This window comes from Squalius cephalus, assembly GCF_949319135.1.
Source record: "Squalius cephalus genome assembly, chromosome: 1".
Taxonomy (NCBI): Eukaryota; Metazoa; Chordata; class Actinopteri; order Cypriniformes; family Leuciscidae; genus Squalius; species Squalius cephalus.
Window position 1 is genome coordinate 64,631,414 of NC_137122.1, and position 23,327 is coordinate 64,654,740.

General features: G+C 39.1%; 1 protein-coding gene across 2 annotated transcripts in view; it reads right to left on the minus strand.

The window, feature by feature from the left end:
* Positions 1-9,570: 9,570 nt before the first annotated feature.
* The window catches only part of gprc5ba (G protein-coupled receptor, class C, group 5, member Ba), a 46,609-nt gene continuing 32,852 nt past the window's right edge, over positions 9,571-23,327 (minus strand). For both annotated transcript variants that reach the window (XM_079892148.1, XM_079892147.1), the window contains exon 5: positions 9,571-15,862. In XM_079892148.1, the coding sequence (XP_079748274.1) occupies positions 15,818-15,862 (45 nt within the window). In that variant the 3' untranslated portion in view covers positions 9,571-15,817. The remainder of the gene's footprint in view (positions 15,863-23,327) is intronic.

The following is a 23,327-nucleotide window of genomic DNA, read 5'->3' on the forward strand; positions in this document are numbered from 1 at the left end:
GACCTGCCAATACAAGATGGAGAAATCTGGACAAATCATTTTGAAAACTTGTATAAAGAAATCCCATCAAACCAACTTAATGATAATTATAATCTGATCAAACAAAATCTACAAACTCTTGAAGAGACAATTAAAAATAATCAAAATCCACTTGACTTCCCAATTACACATGAAGAATTGACAAACAAACTCAAAAGCCAGAAAGGAAAGAAATCTTGTGGTCCTGACAGCATTCTAGGAGAGATGCTGAAACACAGCACACCTGAGCTGCAGGCGGCCGTGCTCAAACTGTTCAACATTATACTCAGTTCAGGCTGTTTTCCTGACATCTGGAGCCAAGGACTTATTACCCCAATTCATAAGAGTGGAGATAAATTGGACCCTAATAATTTCAGAGGCATTTGTGTGAGCAGTAATCTGGGGAAGTTATTTAGCAGTATTTTAAACAATAGAATTGTAAGCTTCCTTAACGAACACAATGTCCTGAGCTCGAGTCAGATTGGCTTCGTTCCAAATCACAGAACTACTGACCACATTTACACCCTACACACCCTAATCAATAAACACGTAAAACAGACCAAAAACGGAAAAATATTTGCATGCTTTGTCGATTTCAAAAAAGCATTTGATTCTATTTGGCACAACGGATTATATTATAAACTTTTACAAAGTGGTGTAGGGGGTAAAGTTTATGACACTATAAAATTAATGTATTCGAACAACAAATGTGCAATACGAATTGGCAACAAACACACAGAATTCTTCACCCAGAAAAGAGGAGTGTGGCAGGGCTGTGGGCTGAGTCCAACGCTGTTCAACATCTACATTAATGAACTAGCGGTGCAGCTGGAGCAGTCTACAGGCCCTGGACTCTCTCTACAGGACAGGAGCATCAAGCTCTTGCTGTACGCAGACGACCTGGTGCTGCTGTCACCCACTGCACAGGGACTACAGCAGCACCTGGACCTGCTGGAGAACTACTGCCAGAACTGGGCCCTGGCAGTCAACCTCACCAAGACCAACATTATGGTCTTTCAGAAGAAGCCCAGATGTCAGGAACACAGACACCAGTTCAGCCTAGGCAGCACCGCCCTAGAGCACACGATGCAGTACACTTACCTCGGCCTGGTCATCACTGCATCGGGGAGTTTCAGTGTGGCAGTGAATGCTCTCAGAGATAAAGCTCGAAGAGCTCTGTACGCAATCAAGAAAAAATTCCAAAACATTGAATTACCGATTCCAATCTGGTGTAAAATCTTTGATAGTGTGATTCAGCCCATTGCGCTGTATGGAAGTGAGGTCTGGGGTCCACTCAGTGATCAGAGCTACACTAGATGGGACAGGCATCCAACAGAAGCCCTACACACTGAATTCTGCAAAATGATTCTAAAACTACAAAGGAAAACACCCAATAATGCATGTAGGGCAGAATTAGGCCGATTCCCATTGATTATTAATATGCAAAAAAGATCCCTCAAATTCTGGATGCATCTAAAATCAAGTCCCACAGAATCGCTACATTTTAAAGGGATAGTTCAGGATTTTAGACATGAATCTCTATAGCTTCCCCATAAGCAGTGTGGTGCATTGACCATGACTTACCCCCGACAGCGTCCTGTGAGCCGAGCTCCGGTCCAGTTTTGGTCAAGGTGAAATTAGTCCGGCAAGTTTGCTGGGGTCACGGCAATAAAGCTTTTTTCTTCACAAATCAATGTGTGTTCAAAAGAGTGATATATTTGCAGCACAAAACCGCTGTCTATGGAGAGGTCAGACCTCGTAATGGCTTGGCACTATTTTCTTCCCCGTCATATCACTGCGCGCTGCCGCTACCTACAGCCAGCTGGGAGCCGCGCACGTGTCACTTTGTTTACAGCTCGTAAAGAGAACGATAACATGTCTGACTACAGCAGTGACGATGACAACATTGACTTCAACACACAGCCAAAAGGATATCTTTACGAACCTGAATACACAGATGACGAGTTACGCCAGATGGAGTTAGAAAGGACAGAAAGAGAGAGGATGGACAGAGAAGTTGAACAAGTTGAAGCTGGAGCCACAAAGTGAGTGAGTGTGACATGTGACGGCCAAGTATGGTAACCCATACTTGGAATTTGACCTCTGCATTTAACCCATCCAAGTTAATGCACACACATTAGGAGCAGAGTAGTGAGTAGTTAACACACACACACTGCAAACGTGGATACACACCCAGAGCAGCGGGCAGCCTTTGTGTGGTGCCCGGGGAGCGATTAGGGGTTAGGTGCCTTGCTCAAGGGCACCTCAGTCATTTCCCACCAGTTCTGGAATCGAACCAGCAACCTTTGGGTTACCAGTCCAACTCCCTAACCACTAGGCCATGACTGCCCCCGTACAAACTTGTACAAACTGATCGCTCTTGGTGAGTAGCTATGTTAGCTCGTTCGTGTAGCTGTTCTGAGCACGTAAACACTGATGTAAACACTGCCGAACAACTGAAAAAGTGGTGTGCGCCTGCACAGCTGGCTGTAGGTAGCGGCAGCGCGCAGTGATATGACGGGGAAGAAAATAGTGCCAAGCCATTACGAGGTCTGACCTCTCCATAGACAGCGGTTTTGTGCTGCAAATATATCACTCTTTTGAACACATATTGATTTGAGAAGAAAAAAGCTTTATTGCCGTGACCCCAGCAAACTTGCCGGACTAATTTCATCTTGACCAAAACTGGACCGGAGCTCGGCTCACAGGACGCTGTCGGGGGTAAGTCATGGTCAATGCACCACACTGCTTATGGGGAAGCTATAGAGATTCATGTCTAAAATCCTGAACTATCCCTTTAAAGCACTACAAACCCAAGAACTGAACCCCGAAAAGAGTCTCCTCAGTCAGCTGGTTCTGAGACTCACTAACCGGACTAACCCTACTAACACTAACCAGTCTCAGACCAGCACTGCTTCTCACACACACATCAGGACAAACCAAATTACCAAACAGTCTAAAAATACATATCTGGAACATTGGGATCAGGAAACTAAAACACAAAGTAAATTACAATTCTATCGAAATCTGAAATCAAATTATGAACTGGAAGAATATCTCCAGAGTGTGAGAGACACAAAGCAGAGACGGATCCTGAGCCGGTACAGGCTGAGTGAACACAGTCTCGCCATCGAGACCGGCAGACACAGGAAGAGCTGGTTACCCCGAGAGCAGAGGGTGTGTGTTCACTGTAGGACAGGAGAGATCGAGACAGAGACGCACTTCCTCCTTCACTGTCACAAATACAGTTCAGTCAGAGAACTCTACTTTAACAAACTCACTAACGTAATACAGAACTTTACAGCCATGACTGAACTAGACCAGATAAAGATCCTGCTAGGAGAGGGCCAGACAGCAGCACTGGCTGCCAGATACGTGTGTGTGTGCCACAGCCTGAGAGACAGCAGGTGAATGTGTGTGTGATGTGTGTGTCTGACCTCAGTGTGTTTCCCCACTGTCCACCACAGTGACCTTCAGTGACGTGTGTGTGTGTGTATGTTAAAACACTGTGGTATAAAATGTTCCGATACTATAATTTGTATATATGTTAAAACACTATGGTGTAAAATGTTTACAGATATTATAATTTGTTACACTGTTAATTTGTACAATTAATTTAAGTAGTACATTTAGATTTAAGTTATGTTGTAATATTTTATTATTTTGATGTCTTTTACAAGCTTTGGCAATATTGTAATATGTACAGTCATGCCAATAAAGCAATTTTGAATTTGAATTTGATAGATAGATAGAAAGACAGACAGATACACAGACAGATAGACTGACAAAGACAGATAGATAGATAGATAGATACACAGATAGATAGATAGATAGAAAGACAGACAGATAGACAGACAAAGACAGACAGATAGATAGATAGATAGATAGATACACAGATAGATAGATAGATAGATAGATAGAAAGACAGACAGATAGACAGACAAAGACAGACAGACAGACAGACAGATAGATAGATAGATAGACAGACAGACAGACAGACAGATAGATAGATAGATAGATAGATAGATAGATAGATAGATAGATAGATAGATAGATAGATAGATAGATAGATAGATAGATAGATAGATAGATAGATAGATAGATAGACTTTATGGATTATTGAATTCACGGTGTTAATGTGGTGTTCTGTGATCTTTCCTGCTCGTCACTGAAGTGTCCCAAACCGTACATGTACACACACCGAGGAACAGGGACAATCAATACTAGAGATTTTTCAGAACAGTTAAGTATTATTTTATGTATTTCTATAGAGATTTACCTTCACAGGAAGACAGACACTGTTCGAGACTGAAGAGCGATATGACGTCATGTTTATTATGGTCTGGCTGCAGCGTGTCAACTGTCGTAAAACAACCAGTCTCTAATATAGTGAGCACGCATGTCATCTCAGCACTTTAGCAGAAAATCGAAGGTTTGCTTACTTTTTCTTTTTTCTCCTTCTTCACTGTCTCCAGGTAAAACAGCATCGCCGGTTTCTGTCAGTTTTCTCGTTAGATGTTTACTTTACATTAAGGCTGAAAGTTTGTCTCAAACGCAAGAGGGCAGCAGAGCATCACTTACTCACATCGCTGACACAATAAAACACCTCGAAACTACATCTACAAAACTCAGATTGGTTTCAAATATACAGTACCGACCAGAAATGTGGAAGCATTAGCCTACTATTATTAATGTATTTGAAAGAAGTGTCTTATGCTCATCAAGGCTGCATTTATTTGATCAAGAGTACAGAAAAAACAGTAATATTGTGAAATATTATTACAATTTAAAATAATGGTTTTCTATTTTAATATACTTTAAAATATAATTTATTCCTGTGATCAAAGCTGAATTTTCAGCATCATTACTCCAGTCTTCAGTGTCACATGATCCTTCTGAAATCATTCTAATATGCGGATTTATTATCAATGTTGGAAAAAATGTGCTGCTTATATTTGTTTATAACCTGTGATACTTTTCTCAGGATTCCCTGATGATAAAAGTTAAAAAGAACAGCATTTATTTAAAATAGAAATATTTTCTAACAACAGCCTACCGTTCAAAGTTTTGTGAAAAAAATTAGTACTTTTATCCAGCAAAGAAGTGTAACATTGATAAAAAGTGATAGAAATCTTTTTTTTAACAATTGTAATCTTTACTATTTTAAATAAATGCTTTTCTTTTTAACTTTTTATTCATCAGTGAATCCTGAGAAAAGTATCACAGGTTATAACAATTTTTTTAGGCAGCTGTTTCCAACATTGATAATAAATCATCATATTATATATATATATATATATATATATATATATATATATATATATATATATATATATATATATATATATATATATATATATATATATATATATATATAATACTCTTAATAACAGTACCAATAAAAGATCAAACACATGCATATAAATTAATTCCTGTTTTACACTGAGAATCTTTAAAAGTGTATCATTGTATAATTTTGCTGAAATGTATACTGGCATACTAATATTAATGAGTCATGCTGGCTTTGCAACTTTCTATGTGTTTCTTTATTAAACATTTAATTCCCAACTAATGTAATTGTAATGGGTGTTTGCGGCAGTTGTCTGCTTGGTTAGCTTGGTTTAGCAGGGTCTGAGTCGAGCAGAAGTGCTTGTAAAGCTGATATCTATCTGTCAGCAAGTATTCTGTGGCATCATGACCTTTATCAAACCTCTTCTGATATTCATAAACCATCATCATCAACTCTTATACTGTCTGTGAGCCACTGCACACCCATCAGTTTCATAAAAAAAAGCTGACGTCTTTACACAAACAACACGTACGTACTTGTTCTCTCCCTTTTTTTCACTCTGTATATTTTGTAAAGTCTTGTGTGTGTTTGTGCGGCTGTAGTCTGGACACTGACTGATCACCGGTTGTGTGTGTGTGTGTGTTGTCAGTGTGGTCAGAGCTGGTTGAGGTGGAGGCCGGTGTGTGTGTGTGTCCATCCAGGTGGAGGAGTCCCGTCGACACCGACCCCGGCTCCTCCGAGAGCAGATCTGCTCACTCCTGCTGAGGGACGGAGAGAACACTAGATCCGATCATCAGATCAGTCCTGCTCCTGGAGGAACACGGGAAGCTCAGATCAAACACTCCTGAAGCCGCTGGTCCTCTGAAACACTGAAGATCTGCTGGAGAGAAGCTGACTGACACTCTGCAGTACATCTCGCATGAAGATGGATCCTCACAGGCGCTTACATATTCTGCTTTTTGCCAGGGAAACAATCTGCTTTCAGTAAAAAATAGGACATGTAAAAAAAAATAAAAAAAAATGCAATGAGGCGTTAATTTACACAAAACTGCATTTGAATGATTGTTATTAAACCCAATTGGTGATTAGTGTGCTAACTATAAAAGTTTTTGTGGATTCTCGTCTATTTCAATTATGACGTGAAAAGACAAAAAATGGACATCTATCTATCTATCTATCTATCTATCTATCTATCTATCTATCTATCTATGTGTCCATCTATCTTTCTATCCAACTATCTATCTGTTAGTCCGTCTGTCTCTTAAAGGTTTAGTTTTCATGATTTACTCGCCCTCAAGTCATCCTAGGCATTCCATGATACCTATTCTTCTTTCAGACGAATACAATCAGAGTTATATTTAAAAAATGTCCTGGCTCTTCCAAGCTTTATAAAGGCAATGAATGGCCGTTTCTGTTTTAAAGTCCATAAAAGTGCATCTATCCATCATAAAAGTTCATCTGTCAATCATAAAAATGCATCTATCCATCATAAAAGTGCATCCATCCATCATAAAAGTGTATCATCATAAAAGTGCATCCATCCATTATAAAAGTGCATCCATCCATCATAAAAGTGCATCCATCCATCATAAAAGTGCATCCATCCATTATAAAAATGCATCCATCCATCATAAAAATGCATCCATCCATCATAAAAGTGCATCCATCCATCATAAAAGTGTATCCATCCATTATAAAAGTGCATCCATCCATCATAAAACTGTATCCATCCATCATAAAAGTGAATCCATCCATCATAGTGCATCCATCCATCATAGTGCATCCATCCATCATAGTGCATCCATCCATCCATCATAGTGCATCCATCCATCCATCATAGTGCATCCATCCATCATAAAAGAGCATCTATCCATCATAAAAGAGCATCTATCCATCATAAAAGTGCATATCATCATTAAAGTACATCCATCCATCATTAAAGTACATCCATCCCTCATAAAAGTGCATCCATCCATCATAAAAGTGCATATATCCATCATAAAAGAGCATCTATCCATCATAAAAGTGCATATATCCATCATTAAAGTACATCCATCCATCATAAAAGTGCATCCATCCATCATAAAAGAGCATCTATCCATCATAAAAGTGCATCTATCCATCATAAAAATGCATCCATCCATCATAAAAGTGCATCCATCATCATAAAAGTGCATATCCATCATAAAAGTGTATCTATCCATCATAAAAGTGCATCCGTCCATCATAAAAGTGCATCCGTCCATAATATAAGTGCATCCATCCATCATAAAACTGTATCCATCCATCATAAACGTGAATCCATCCATCATAAAAGTGGATCCATCCATCATAAAAGTGCATCCATCCATCATAAAAGTGCATCCATCCATCATAAAAGTGCATCCATCCATTATAAAAATGCATCCATCCATCATAAAAATGCATCCATCCATCCATCATAAAAGTGCATCCATCCATCATAAAAGTGCATCCATCCATCATAAAAGTGCATCCATCCATCCATCATAAAAGTGCATCCATCCATCCATCATAAAGGTGCATCTATCCATCATAAAAGTGCATCCATCCATCATAAAGGTGCATCTATCCATCATAAAGGTGCATCTATCCATCATTAAAGTGCATCTATCCATCATTAAAGTGCATCTATCCGTGATAAAAGTGCTCCACATGGCTCTGGGTGGTTAATAAAGGTCTTCTGAAGTGAAGCAATGTGTTTGTGTAAGAAAAATATCCATATTTAAAACTTTATTAGCTATAATAACTAGCCTATGGCAGACGGCCTACACATCGATTATGATACGGCGAAAGAGTAACCTTTGACCCGGCGCATGACGTAATGACAAATGCGGAAGCGCAGAGGATAGAGCAAAACACCAGTCACGAATTAGGTCTAAGCTTACGAATCACGATACTCCTACATCTACGTCACACATCGTCAAGTGTTGCTCTTGTGGCGTAAGTCGACTTGCGTAGGTCGTCTGCTGGAAACTAGTTATTTTAGTCGATAAAGTTTTAAATATGGATATTTGTCTTTAAAACGCTTCGCATTAACAAGGCCTTTATTAACCCCTGAAGCCGTGTGGATTATTTTTTATGATGGATGGATGCACTTTTATGATGAATAGATGCACTTTTATGATGGATAGATGCACTTTTATGATGGATATATGCACTTTTATGATGGATGGATGCATTTTTATGATGAATAGATGCACTTTTATGATGGATGGATGCATTTTTATGATGAATAGATGCACTTTTATGATGAATAGATGCACTTTTATGATGAATAGATGCATTTTTATGATGGATTGATGCACTTTTATGATGGATGGATGCATTTTTATGATGAATAGATGCACTTTTATGATGGATAGATGCACTTTTATGATGAATAGATGGACTTTTATGATGGATTGATGCACTTTTATGATGGATAGATGCACTTTTATGACAGATAGATGCACTTTTATGATGGATTGATGCACTTTTATGATAGACAGATGCACTTTTATGATGGATTGATGCACTTTTATGATGGATTGATGCACTTTCATGACAGATAGATGCACTTTTATGATGGATTGATGCACTTATGACAGATAGATGCACTTTTATGATGAATAGATGGACTTATGACGGATAGATGCACTTTTATGATGGATAGATGCACTTTTATGATGGAGTGATGCACTTATGATGGATAGATGCATTTTTATGATGGATTGATGCACTTTTATGATGGATTGATGCACTTTTATGACAGATAGATGCACTTTTATGATGATTGATGCACTTATGATGGATAGATGCACTTTTATGATGGACTGATGCACTTTTATGATGGATAGATGCACTTTTATGATGGACTGATGCATTTTATGAAAGATAGATGCACTTTTATGATGGACAGATGCACTTTTATGATGGACAGATGCACTTTGATGGACAGATGCACTTTGATGGACTTCAAAACAGAAACGGCCATTCACTGCCATTATAAAGCTTATAAAGCTAGGAATATTTTTTAATATAACTCCGATTGTATTCATCTGAAAGAAGAATGTCATATACACCTAGGATGGATTGAGGCCGAGTAAATCATGGGGTAAATTTCATTTTTGGGTGAACTATCCCTTAAATCTGGTAATCACAGTCATGGAAAGGAGTGTTTTTTTTTTTTTTCTTCTTCTAAACAAAAAAATAACAGTTGATCAGTTACATTTCTCTGAATTCAGAAGGAAGCACACAGTCACTGGTTGTCGAATGGTTTTATTCCATATATATATTGTTTTTGGGGTAAATGTTCTAAACATAGACATGCTGCATCACTGAACAGCTCCAGATGATCGATTCTGAGGGAGATATGTGAATAATACAGAAACAAGGGAAATTCAGTAGTATGGAAGATTCAGGGAACAGATATGTGCATATTTCACTATTGTTAATTTAATGAACACAGGTGACCTAAAAAAAAAACTAAAAAAAAACATCATCTCATTATATCAAGCTGGCATTGCCTTGCTCATTATTATCAGTCATGTGGAAATACACAGATTATTTTATGACTGTCATGTAAACCCTGACAAACACGTCATGTGTGCATATTATTACACACACACACATAAACAGGAGCTTGACAAAACAACATAAACAACATATATATTAATATAAAGAGCCTAATAAGTAACGGGACCCTTTCCCTTCAGTCATTCTGAACAGTGTAGAGGGGAAACTACACCTTAAAAACACACACAAATGTTTCATCAACACATTACAAGTGAGATTCTCATTGTAGTGAAGGATAACCTTCAAATGTCTGTGCCATTAAACTGTACGTTATTATTCAGGTAGGTAAACACATTTAAACGTATTCAACAATATTCTCTTCATATGTTGCTCCAACCATGACAGTAGTTGGCCTAAAAGAAAAAACAAAGTGACCGTACAAGGAGGAAGTTCATGCTAACGTGTGCTATAGCATCCCTGTTCTGAGAATGCAACATGTAAAGTATTTGTCCTGTGTTACGAACTGCTCTCTCACATGTCAAATGCAACAACTGTGTGTGTGTGTGTGTGTGTGTGTGTGTGTTCACATAGTTGCATGGAGTATCTTTGAGCAATGTATTGATCTACTGCTTTGACCTTCTGTAAATGGATGTTAGATACTGGGGATGAGATGTCATGACAGCTATTTGATTTGATCCTGATGTTCATGAAACCACAGGCCAACTGTCCCAGTTTCACTATGGTTCGCATTTTCCATTGAGAATTTTGACAATAAATCTCTTTCTGCAACGGATAAGCCTGTAAACGTCCACCAATGGATTGATTCGCTACTTTGAAATGTAGAGACAACTAGTAAATCACATTAATGGGGTCAAGACAATTTATTAAAATTGAGATTTTTTGACATATAAATGTTAATTGTTCTATAAAACATATAAGCAAACTACATTTCAGAACTAAAACAACACAATCCATGGACCATGTATGACACCAAGTGATGAGACAGCAGGATGAACATTATTCATACAAACTAAAATGTCTATGTAAACGGGCTATATTGATGGCTTTGACCGTGGGTTATACATAGACACGCACACATACATTAATATCACGGGTGGTGTGTGTACCACAGTTTGAGAAATACTGGCTAGAAGTATTTATAAGTGTGCTAATGCTAATGTTGTTTGTAATATTTATCTATCTCAGTTTAAGACGATACAGCCATGGCCAAAAGTATTGGCCGTGTGTTTCGCAAAGTTCGCTGCTTCAGTTGTTGTGGTGTTGATTCACATTGTTTTTAGAGTGATCAGATGCATTTTTAATAATTGCAAAACGCTTACATTTTTTGGCCCTGGCACAAAGTGACCAGCTAACATAATTTCACTAATCATATCATCAGCACATGGGCCGGTGTGAACAAGTGCTAGTCGTGAAATCACTCTATCATTCTGACTGGATTATAAGAGCAGACCAATTGCGATAAAAGGAGGGAAGAAGTGCTTCCAGTCATTGTGTTCTTGTGTTAACAGTAGTTAAAGACATGCAGCTATCAATACTTTGCACCGAAATGGCCTCCCATGCAAGGAAATCGCTGCAAAGAAAGAGTCAACCTCTTCAAACAAACTACTTCAGTTCCCCAACCCCAACTTTCATGCCCGGGAGCTGTTCGGCTCCATCAAGCATTGGCTGAGCCAATTTTCTCAAGATACAGTGAGGAAGTCATAGTCGATTCTACTTCAGATTAAAGAGGTATATTATATTATATTGCCAGTGCAAGAGTAAAATAGCGTTAGCCTTTTGGTTTTTGGTTTAAAATATCTACTGTATGTAAACATTTAAACTAGTAAGTATCATTGGTTGCTAAGGCTGGGTGATATGATGAAATATGATTGAACTTTTTCTGTATTGTTTCTATATTGCGGTATTCAAATATATCCGTGCAGCTTTTAGTGGGCGAGGTATTGACAGTGCATTATATTGAGAAAGAGAACTCAAACGTTGTATCCGCACGTTGACAGGCGCTCAGAGACGGAGGGGAACGCTGACCAGCATCAGCCTCATTCTTAACGTAAGAATAACTTGATTGTGTCGAGGCTTCCGGTCTCATCCGCTTCCAAAAACTGTCCGCTATGCTACTTGATATTTGCAAACTGATATTTGTTATCATATCTCCGATCATATCTCAGATCTCCCTAGGGAACATCACTATGGTTACTTGCAGATTCGGCATGTAATTTCAAAGCAAAATTCCCCATCGAATTTGCTCATTAAAAGCTGCACCGTTGTCTTTATTCACCCACATGAGCATAAGCAATTTAGTTTCACTATCTGTTCAATTTGACAACATTTTTTTAAAGTCTGAGTGACAGGCATAAAGGATGATCAGACAGAATGCACTTTTGCTCTTAAAAACAGGAGACGCGTATAATAGTATCCAACGGCAGAGCCACAGTGCTGATGAATAGAAAAGAAGGCTGGGTCTCGAGCGCAACACGTTGAAAAAGCTGCGAGACGTGGCTCAAGATGTCCACCTAGCGCACATTTACATAATAAAACTATTAAAAAGCTTACTGTCAACAGTGCTGAGTCATCAAGTCATCTCCATAAGAACTTTATGATTGGCCCAAACAAAGCAGACTTCTTACGTCAGCGCGTTCTGACTCCGTACACGATCATACCGGTAATTTTCATTCTGCATTCACACAGAGCACAATACCAGTAATTTCCTGCTAATGTTACAACTTCCATTACTGGTAAAATACCAGAACCAATTGACCGGTATTTTTGAAAAGGTCCTGTTCACACATGGGGCCCTATCTTGCACCCAGCGCAATTGACTTTGTACACGACGCATGTATCATTCCTATTTTGCACCCGCGCACAGCGGACCGCGCAAAGAGGAGGCGTGTTCCGGCGCAAACGTTCCCTGATGCTATTTTGCAGTTTCAGAAACAATTCCACCACAGACCAGGAGAAACCTAGTCTAAAGTCAGTGGCGCGTTGCGCATGTTATTCAGATGCTATTTTAAGGGCGCATGCTTGGCCATAATCAATGTAACATTTTTGCAAATCATACATTATTACAAGGAAAAATATTAACACACGAGGGAACTCATTGTGGTGTCCATGAAGATGTGAAAAAATAGGCATAAATCTAGCTTACACAATTACCCAAATTATTATACGCCTGTTTAACCGAAGCTAATCTGGGTGTGTTTCTCCATCCCCAATGTCACTTCTCTGTGTTTTACGGCCCTGACGAGAACGTCGGTCTCCTCGGCTGTGAACCTCTCCTGGCAAATCCGCCGTTATAATAGCAATCCGCCATGGAACAAGCGCGCCTGCTCTTAAAGGGAATGTGAGATGATGCTCTGATTGGTTTATTTCACGTTACGCCCAAACCACACCTATGAATAATGAAGCTACTTCAGACCAACCCATTTTAGATTTGCGTCGGGCGCAAGAGTCATTTATCCCACCGGTATAATAGCAACAGCGCCCGAGAACCGCCCACAAAGTTACTTGCGTTTCGCGTTTGATACTTGCGTTTCAGATCGTTAAAATAGGGCCCATGATCTCTAACCGGTAATTTACCAGTAAAGACTGTATGTGTGAAAGGGGCTAGTGACACAACAAAAGTTTGGTGTTTAATCTGGCAAAGCGTTGCAGAGTTACAGCATCAGAATCATCACCATGTCATCAAATTCATTGATGTGTTCAAAATCAAATGTGAATCAAAAAGCTTGTAGTATGCTGCGCTAAATCAAAAGGTTTTTTAGCCAATTTTATGATTTTTGGGCAAACCGTTCACATATCTCCTGACCAGTTGGTGGCGCTGTAGTGAAAAACTGCATGTAGCCTCAGGTCATGCTTGTGATGACATGTACCAAGACTCGTCTCAATACGCTAAAGTGTTGAGGAGATAAAGCCTCGCATCCAATTTTGCTATATCTCTTCGTCAAATTCGTCCGCGCGTTAGTCGAAAACGGTTGGGTTTATCAAAAAGCTTTTAATAACTTTTTGCCAACACGGTCTGAAGATGATCTGAGCCAATTTTAGTGAAAATCGGACGGCAAAATGTCAATCGAATCGACTTGAGCCACGGAATCAGAGGAAAAAGGAATCTTGTTTTTAGCCATTCAAAAGTTATTAACATAAATGTAAGTGAAACTTTGGACAGTTGGTGGCGCTAGATAGACTGAGTTAGTGACTCTAAAATTGCTGTGGTTAATGTTCAGACTCTCCTCTATCACTGTGCCAAATTTCATAACTTTTTACCATACAGTTCTATGGCGAGCCATTGACTTAAGAGCGGAAGAAGAAGAAGAAAACTAAAGATACAATAGGTTTCCCTTGGTGGTCAGCCCCTAATAATAACAACAGCTTCCTCAGTTTCACAAACTCAGCTGTGCAGCTGTGAACCACACCTGAATTCACTTTAAGAGGTTTACATAGACTCCAGCAATTGATGATGTGTAATTTACATCTTTGCATTCTCAGAGTATAACTTTTATTAACCGCAACATATATTATTTGGCTCTTGCACCTTGTATAACAAGGGGAGGAGGTTGAAACTGAACTTCGGGTTGGACCAAGCAATCAACCAAATATTCACACTTGGTTTTGTGAAAACAGCCTAATACTGATTATCATATATCAGTTTATGTGATGTGCTATAGGACTCTGCATGCATAACTATAAAACAAATAGTTATTCTCTACAGCTCAGTGTCCCTTTTAGAAGGTTACATCACAGTCTAAGCAGCAAACAACAACAACACAAAACACTTTCATTTGAAAAGAACACAACTGGTTAACAACATTATCACTCTCATAGGAAAAGAAAACCGTCTGAAAAATGAACTGACCACACCCTCTTACACAGTTCTCTGATCTCCGTTACTCTAGTCATTAAATACTTGCAGTTGTCACTCTTTTCAGTGTCTTAAAGGGATAGTTCACCCAAAAATGAAAATTCCATCATCATTTACTCACTCTCACTTCATTTCAAACCCGGAAGACTTTCGTTCATCTTCGGAACATGAACGAAGATCTTTTAGTCCACATGTTCTGAAGAGTCTTGATCTCTTTATATGATGAACAGATTTAATTTCGGCTGAAATCTTTTTCATTCTCAGATTTCATTAAAAATATCTTAATGTGCGTTTCGAAGATGAAAGAAAGTCATACGGGTTTGGAACAACATGAGGGTGAGTAATTGATGACATTTTTTGAGTTACTACTCCCAAAACTATATTAACACAACTATATTAGTCCTCACTTCCTTCCTTTGCTCTGTCATCTCAACTTAGTTATTCCCGCTGGTATCTGTCCAGCAGTAGTAGGTATCTGAAGGTTAATCTTATAACTGTGTAAAACAGAGAAGAGATCAAAACATTTGAAGTAGTACGCAACTCCAGTGGCAAATGCAAGAACCTTGATAGTTAAAAATACAACCCATTTACAACAAGGTGTTGCTAAGATTTCATATAGAATTGAGTGAGATTTTATCTCATTAGTTCACAGAAGAAAGCTTTAGATTTGTCACAGCATGTTGCTTCAGTGCTTCCACCCATTCATACACAGACAACTTGCATTAGAAAAAAACAACTTTGACCAGAGAGACCAAAGCACTGTATCTGGTTATCACAGAATAAGATGTCCAACTTTTACTGCAGTAGAGACAGACCTGTAACATACAGAGCCCGATATGACTTCAGTGTGAATCTGAAGCCAAAGCAAAATACATAATCATTTGAGATAATGCTGCTTTTAAAATACTGTTGGAATTAAAAGCTGTTAATGCTTTTAATAGAGAAACTGCATGAATATTTTTCCAAGTACACCAACTCAAAATAACCACAACTATTGATAATGCAAAGAGTTGTCCTGTTTTTGTTGTCTCTAACTGTAGTCTGTATTCACTTCAGAGGTTTTTCTTACAGTTCAGGAGCTTGCAACACTTTTCCATTCACCCTTTTCCCAGTCTCCTCCTTTACCAAAGCTGTCTTCCTGTGTAAGTGGGAGGGGCGGATGGAACCTGTGAAAAAAAAGAAACAAAATTAGCAGGCATATTTACAGTCAAGACATTTACATTAGATGAGTGGTGTTTCATAGGTGGGAAAAACACCTCTCAAGCGCATTAGACAGAACACACAATCTGTCAGGACCTGACATGACTCCAATCCCTCTGGTGTGGACTTTCTCCTCTTGGAACACCTTTTATGAAATTGTTTTCACAAGATAATAAATCTTGTTTAGATGGAGTTGTAAGATGTTTTGTTTTCTAGGTTGCTCTAGCCTTTTTGAGTCTTGCTATAGGGACTTCTGTCTTTCTATGTTTTATCCTTTTTACCAAAATGGTCTTACTACTCATCTTTGTATTAAGAACATTTGAATTCCTCATTTTGTTGAAATGACTAAAACTGTGTTGTTCTGTGATTTACATGCTTCTCAGTATTTCCACAGAGGATCTCATTGTGATCTCAGCAAGAGCATGTCGACTCTTCTGACAGATCCTACACACTGGCCATCTGGTCTCTGCTTTGTCATTTCTCTGCTTATTCAGGTGCTGAGAATCAGAGAGTTAGTCTGCTGAATGACTCATGCTCCTTAGAACCTTAGGGTGTATTCACACCAGGAAAGTCCGATAGTTCACTTGCTTTGGTCCGGACCAAATGCAATGTTGATTTTTTTTTGTTTGGTACGGTTCGCTTTCACACTGCTCTTTTTGCAAGTGAACCAAAAGTTGTAAACAAAACCACACGTGTGCTAAGGTCGTCCATTCATTGGACAGGATTTTTTTTTTTTTTTTTTTCATCAACCTGCCAGTTGTCCTGATCGGGAATAGTGGTGTTATTCTTACTTGTATATATCTAAGGCTTTCTTATTGATATGCATTTATTGTATTGTTGTAGTGTATTTATTGTTTTCTCTTAACCATCAACCTAGAGACTGCAGATGAAAATGAGCCTGTATGGCTAAATCTGGCACATTTACATTTTGGACTTTGTCCTCATGTTGATTAATGTGCGCTGTCCCTTTTAAATAAAGAAATAATAAAAAAAAGAATTCTCAAGCAGGGAAAAGCAGGAAGTGCAAAAACAGGCTCAGCATGGAGATATTTCGTAATGCAATATTTGTTCTTTTACTGATTTGGTGTTATTCCCTACAAACGCAATATTAAGAAACTATTGAGCATATGACAAAATGTCATCTATACGATGTTGTAATTAGATTTTGAGAAGACGACGATGTGCTGCAAGTACGGTTCCGGTGGAGAGAACGTGCTTTTAAACCATTTAAGCGCGGTAAGACAAAAAAGAACGCTCTGTCTGTGAATGCACACACGGCTCGCAGAAAGACGCGCAACAGTATCGCGTGCACAGACAGCGCGCCAGAATTCTCTTTTTCTTTCGCGCTTAAACGAACAATAACACATGCACAGCATTATGCCAAAATGTCCGTTTTGTTAAGTATCCTCATAAGAGCAGTCAAATAAAAAGGCGCAGTTTTCTGCAGTTGGGTCGGTTCATGTTCACACCGTAAACGAACCGTACCAGAGTTCGTTTGGAACCGTACCGAGACCACCTCTTCAGCTGGGTCTCGGTTCGATTGTTTGGTCCGCACCCGAATTCGATTGCTGTATTCACACCTGCCCAAAAGGTCCGCACCAAGGGGGGAAACGAACTTGAGTTCGATTCAATCGAACCAAACAAGGCAGGTGTGAATACACCCTTAGTGAATGCAAGGTTGCTAAACAACAAAACTTTTATTTTGAAATGACTTCAAGTTTCGCCCCAGAACATGCTTTCTTCAGATCTCCTAAGATATCTGAGAATGGTGGTGAAGTAGCCAAGTCACTGTGATAATGCCAAGTAAGATGTGTTCTTTGATCAAAACAAAGAAAAAAAGAAAGAAGTTTGGTCCTGGATCAACATTCCTGTCAAAGAAACATTCTAAACCTGAATCCTACACATAACCCAGACCCTAACCTACCAATAAATTCAGAGAAATTATAGGTTGATATGAATGGTGTACATGCCCCTAATCCAAGCCAAATCCAAATATTCACATTTCACTGATTTGTTCGTAGGGATGTTGTTCAGGACCTACAAGGATATTGATCCAGGAACATGTCCTGTTTGGTTAAATCCTATTCACCGCTAATAGTAGAAACTGTTTTAAATGTAGAATTCTGCCTAAGGGGCTGAATGATTGTAACTTGTAGAGCCTGTCTTGCCATATTATCAACACAAGGAAGAGACAAGTGTAATAAAAGGAATTAACTAAAGTTAACTTAAAGCTAACTAAGAAACTAAAAGTGAAGAACCTTCTTCTAAATTCAACAAATAAACTATGATTTTTTGTTTATTATTTTTTAACAGACGTCAATTATTCAACATCTAACGCAAATTATAAAATCATATACTAAATTATAAATCATATACTAATGGCCTCTGGAATTAGGTTTGGTTAAGTGATATTTATGTTCTACATACAGTAGTAAAGTGATGAGTCCGAGGATGGCAACTGTTGCGCTAGGCCGCACTGCAGTGGGAGAAAAGAGTGAGCACCAGGAGATCCAGATTAGAAGAGTTCCAGACAAGATGAGTTCCAGACAGGATGAGTTCCAGACAGGATGAGTTCCAGACTGGATGAGTTCCAGACTGGATGAGTTCCAGACTGGATGAGTTCCAGACTGGATGAGTTCCAGACAAGATGAGTTCCAGACAAGATGAGTTCCAGACAAGGTGAGTTCCAGACTGGATGAGTTCCAGACAAGGTGAGTTCCAGACAAGATGAGCTCCTGACTGGATGAGTTCCAGACAAGATGAGTTCCAGACAAGATGAGTTCCAGACAGGATGAGTTCCAGACAGGATGAGTTCCAGACAAGATGAGTTCCAGACAAGATGAGTTCCAGACAGGATGAGTTCCAGACTGGATGAGTTCCAGACAAGGTGAGTTCCAGACAAAGTGAGTTCCAGACAAAGTGAGTTCCAGACAAGATGAGTTCCAGACAGGATGAGTTCCAGACAGGATGAGTTCCAGACAAGATGAGTTCCAGATTAGATGAGTTCCAGACAAGATGAGTTCCAGACAAGGTGAGTTCCAGACAAGGTGAGTTCCAGACAGGATGAGTTCCAGACTGGATGAGTTCCAGACAAGGTGAGTTCCTGACAGGATGAGTTCCAGACAAGATGAGTTCCATATTAGAGGAGTTCCAGACAAGGTGAGTTCCAGACAGGATGAGTTCCAGACTGGATGAGTTCCAGACTGGATGAGTTCCAGACAAGATGAGTTCCAGACAAGATGAGTTCCAGACAAGGTGAGTTCCAGACTAGATGAGTTCCAGACTAGTTGAGTTCCAGACAAGATGAGTTCCAGACAAGATGAGTTCCAGACTGGATGAGTTCTAGACTGGATGAGTTCCAGACTAGATGAATTCCAGACTAGATATCTGGAATCACACAGATAAAAGTTTCTTGGAAGTGGAAGTTCTGAAGTCTGTGCAGAAGGTCCTGACAATCTGAATTTCGTAGATAGAGGACCCTAGAAGAGAAGGTTTGCTTGCGGGTGCAATATACGTTTGCCGTTGTTTCTGTTTTCAAACTCCCCAAACTTCCTTAGTTTCAGGACTTGGAAGTCTTGCCTGTGTTTTATTTTTGTTTCAGTTAGCTTCTTTTTTCAGAATTCTCCTTTTGTCTCAGAGGCCTCGTTTACAGTGCAGGTCTTGATGCCCAATTCTGATTTGTTGCCTATATCTGATTTTTTTGACCGTCCGTTTACACGTTCTTTCAATTGTGACTCATATCCGATTCATGTGTTTACACATGCCATACTATCTGAAACATTGCGCGTGCTTAAAGGGTTAAATTATATTGCACAGATGGACGAACGCAAAATATGATTGATGCTAGTTCTGCAATATATGCGAAGTTCGCCAAACATCACCATGATTATGAGGCGGAGGAGGACGAAAAGTGCCATCATTGCAGCCTGTGCATATACTTCAGTTATTGTGTGCAAGAGAGATATCAGGACTGGTAGGAGCATATTGTGGCGAGCTTTAACGAGAAGCAGTGGGTCCGAAATTTTAGGATGAGCAAGCCAACCTTAGATATGTTGCGTCAATGTTTGTCCACATTCCTGTCCTGGGCCATCCGTCCCTTTGCAGAAGCACGTCGGGGTTTCTCTCGTCAATAAACCGGGGAGACGTTGCCTAATGCCTCAGAAAATCCGATCTGCCTGTTTACATGACAATCGCATTGGCACATGTCTGATTTATATCTGATTTATTTCCACATATGAATGAGGCCTGAAACCGATCTCGAAATATCCGAATGCATGCGTTTTTTTTCCTGTTTACACTGTCATAGAACACATCCGATCTGTGTCACATATGAGCAAAAAAAAAAAAAGAAAAAGAAAAAAAAAAGAAAAAAAAAATCGCAATTGGGTCACATTTCACTGACAGTGTAAACGAGGCCAGAGAGAACCTTTTAATCCTTACTGAGCAGGAGTTTAATTAAAACTCATAATTAAATACAAGGGAGAGAGCAAAGCAGTTCCTTTGTCTGGTGTTCTCTGTATCTGAAGTTTCCCAGTTTCTCACCATTCTTCTTCTTTGTTGAGTTTGTGCGTGCCGAAACAAGAGTGTGTTAAGTCCCAAACTTCAACTTTTCTTCTCCATAATCCCTGGTAGAAAAGACAGGTGTAAAGACAGTCTGTCTCAGTCCATAAAAAGAATGTGACGCACTCCTTTAACCCTTCCCATGCCACTAGTCTTCAGAAAGCCACCACTGAGACAATGCCCAATACATTGTAACCCTCATACTCTCGAGCAGGTCCAGAGTAGCCATCAAGAGAGTTGGGAGAATTCTCAGGGAGCCGCTCATAAATTGGGCCGGTAGTAACACTTCAATATAAAGGCAGTTTCATACGGGACAAGGCGAAGTGCAAGTCTCTAGTTCATTTTCAATGAGAGACACACAGAAAGTGGCAAATCGCAGGCAGTTCAAATGGTGCTCGTACACCCGAAATCCCAACGCTTGCACATGCACAGCTCTTCTTAGCGGTTATACATATTATTATTTGGCATATGTAAATATTACGCAAGCAGTAAGGCGAGATTCATGACTTCTTCCACCCCCTCCCTTTTCTCTCTATACACATGAAAAATGCATGGAAAATATTTTGAACAATCTGTCCATGTTTTTTTTTTATTAAAAAAGTAAATGTGTTTTTTTTTTTTGTTGTTTTTTTTGCGAGGCATTCAATCCTCCCTTCCAAATAATTAAAAGCCATCAAGACAATATCAAGGTTTTAATGCAGTGGTGTAAATTTTATAGATGAGCATAGTAGAATACAGGAATACAGGTGATGTCAGGAACTCATCTTGTCTGAAACTCATGGTGCTCCTGGATTCCCCAGCACTTTATGTTCAATGCTGTTGAAATGGAATCCAACTTTTATTTTCCCACTGCAGTGCGGGCAAGCGCAACAGTTGCCATCCTCAGACTCATCACGTGGTACTTTACAAGGCTCCTTGATCGATTGCTCCTGTCTACCTTGCTGCTGAGTGGTTTGCGTCTGTAAGCTCTGTATAGCTTTCTGTTTTGAATCTCTATTTACTATCATTCCTTGTTGTTTATATTGCTAAATATAACTTACTCATCACCATATCAGATATTATCTAATATTGCCTATCACATTAATCTGACATCGCTAGCTTTTAACTAAATAGTTATGGCTAGCACAACGCGCTAGAATTTCGCTAGCCTGTTAACCTGCCATCCGTGCTTGCCAACATTTCCACTCGCGCCTTTTATAAGTCCATCAAACGACTGTGGTGAGTTGGATCAGTCAACAAACAAGGTGAATAATGTCATCTCCTGTTAATTTTCACTTGCACTTCATGTCAAATGTATAGTATAGTCTTCTCTGTCGGCAACGAATGCTTAACATGTGATAAATGCAGGGAATTAGTCAGGCTGACGGAAAAGATTTTAAAACTAGAGACACGCATCCAAACTTTAATTGAAGATAGTAAGAATGCAAGGGCTTTAGATACTACTTTGGACGTGACTAGCTTAGTGAACTCTGTACATTGTTCGGTTCCGGCTGTAGAGCCCGTGCAGCAGGGCAACTGGGTGACCGTGAGACGCTGTAGGCGTGGGACAAAACACCGCTCTTCCGTTCCGATTACAACATCAAACAGATTCTCCCCACTCAGTGACGGACCCACTGAGAATCCTGTTGAAAGTGCCCTAGTTATTGGTGATTTTATAACACAGAACGTGAAAATAGACACCAGCCACCATAGTCACATGTTTGCCGGGAGCCAGAGCGCCTGCAATCAAAGGAAATTTAAAAGTGCTGGCTAATAGTAATCATAAATTCTCTAAGATAATTATTCACGTCGGCACTAATGATGTTCGACTTTGTCAGTCGGAGATCACTAAAATGAACATTAAAGAGGTGTGTGAACTCGCAAGCACGATGTAAGACACTGTAATCTGCTCTTTGTTGAATTGATGTTCAGATATGTTTGAACAGATATAATACAGACGAACAAATGATAAAGCTCAGTTTGCTGAATATTAGATCCCTTTCTACAAAATCACTCTTTGTAAATTATATGATTACAGATCAAAACCTAGATGTGCTGTTTGACAGAAACCTGTCTAAAACCAGACGATTACATTTCTTTAAATGAGTCCACCATCCAAGATACAACATATATAATCAATGAATAATCTTCCTGATCAGTTTAATTTCCTCAGCATCCCAGATAGCTTAGAAGAACTCGATGTTGCAACAGAAACTACTGACGCCCGTTTCACACATACTCCGTGTGCAGTGCGTATGCGGTGCGTGTTGCAGTGCAGGAGCAGCACGCGCAATAGTGCTTTCACATATGCTGCGTTTGCAGTGCGTAACTGATCCGCTGCTGTAGGCTATACCACAAATACATACTCACTATTTGTATTTCAAATCCAGAAGTTATCAGCAACTTTTATTTAAAAAAAGTTTTGTCAGCATTGCGATTCTCTTTGTACACATATACACTGTTTAATAGACGTATTCATGTTTAAACACAATTTAAACAACATATTAAATGCATTACTTCTATATAATTATATATTAAGTTGCTCAAGCAAGTGGTAAAAATATTTTACCATGTAGGCTACTTATATTAAAATCGCATAGCCTACATTTTAAATTAAAACTTAAAATTGACAAAAACAGCAGACTCATACCCTTGCCTTTCTTTTGCATAATTTAAATCTTTATACAATAAATCTTGCATGTCACAAAGAACTTGTTTTTCCACCTCCACGAATGAGACGAGTGTTGTTCATTATGTTGTCTTGTTGAAGTAAATGGTATTTTCCCTTGATTTACCCCGGTCTTAAAGTCTCAGCATTGCGATCCTCTTAAATTGTAGCTTTCCTTGCTTTACCCCGGTCTTAAAGTGAAAAAAAAAAAGTATTTAAATACA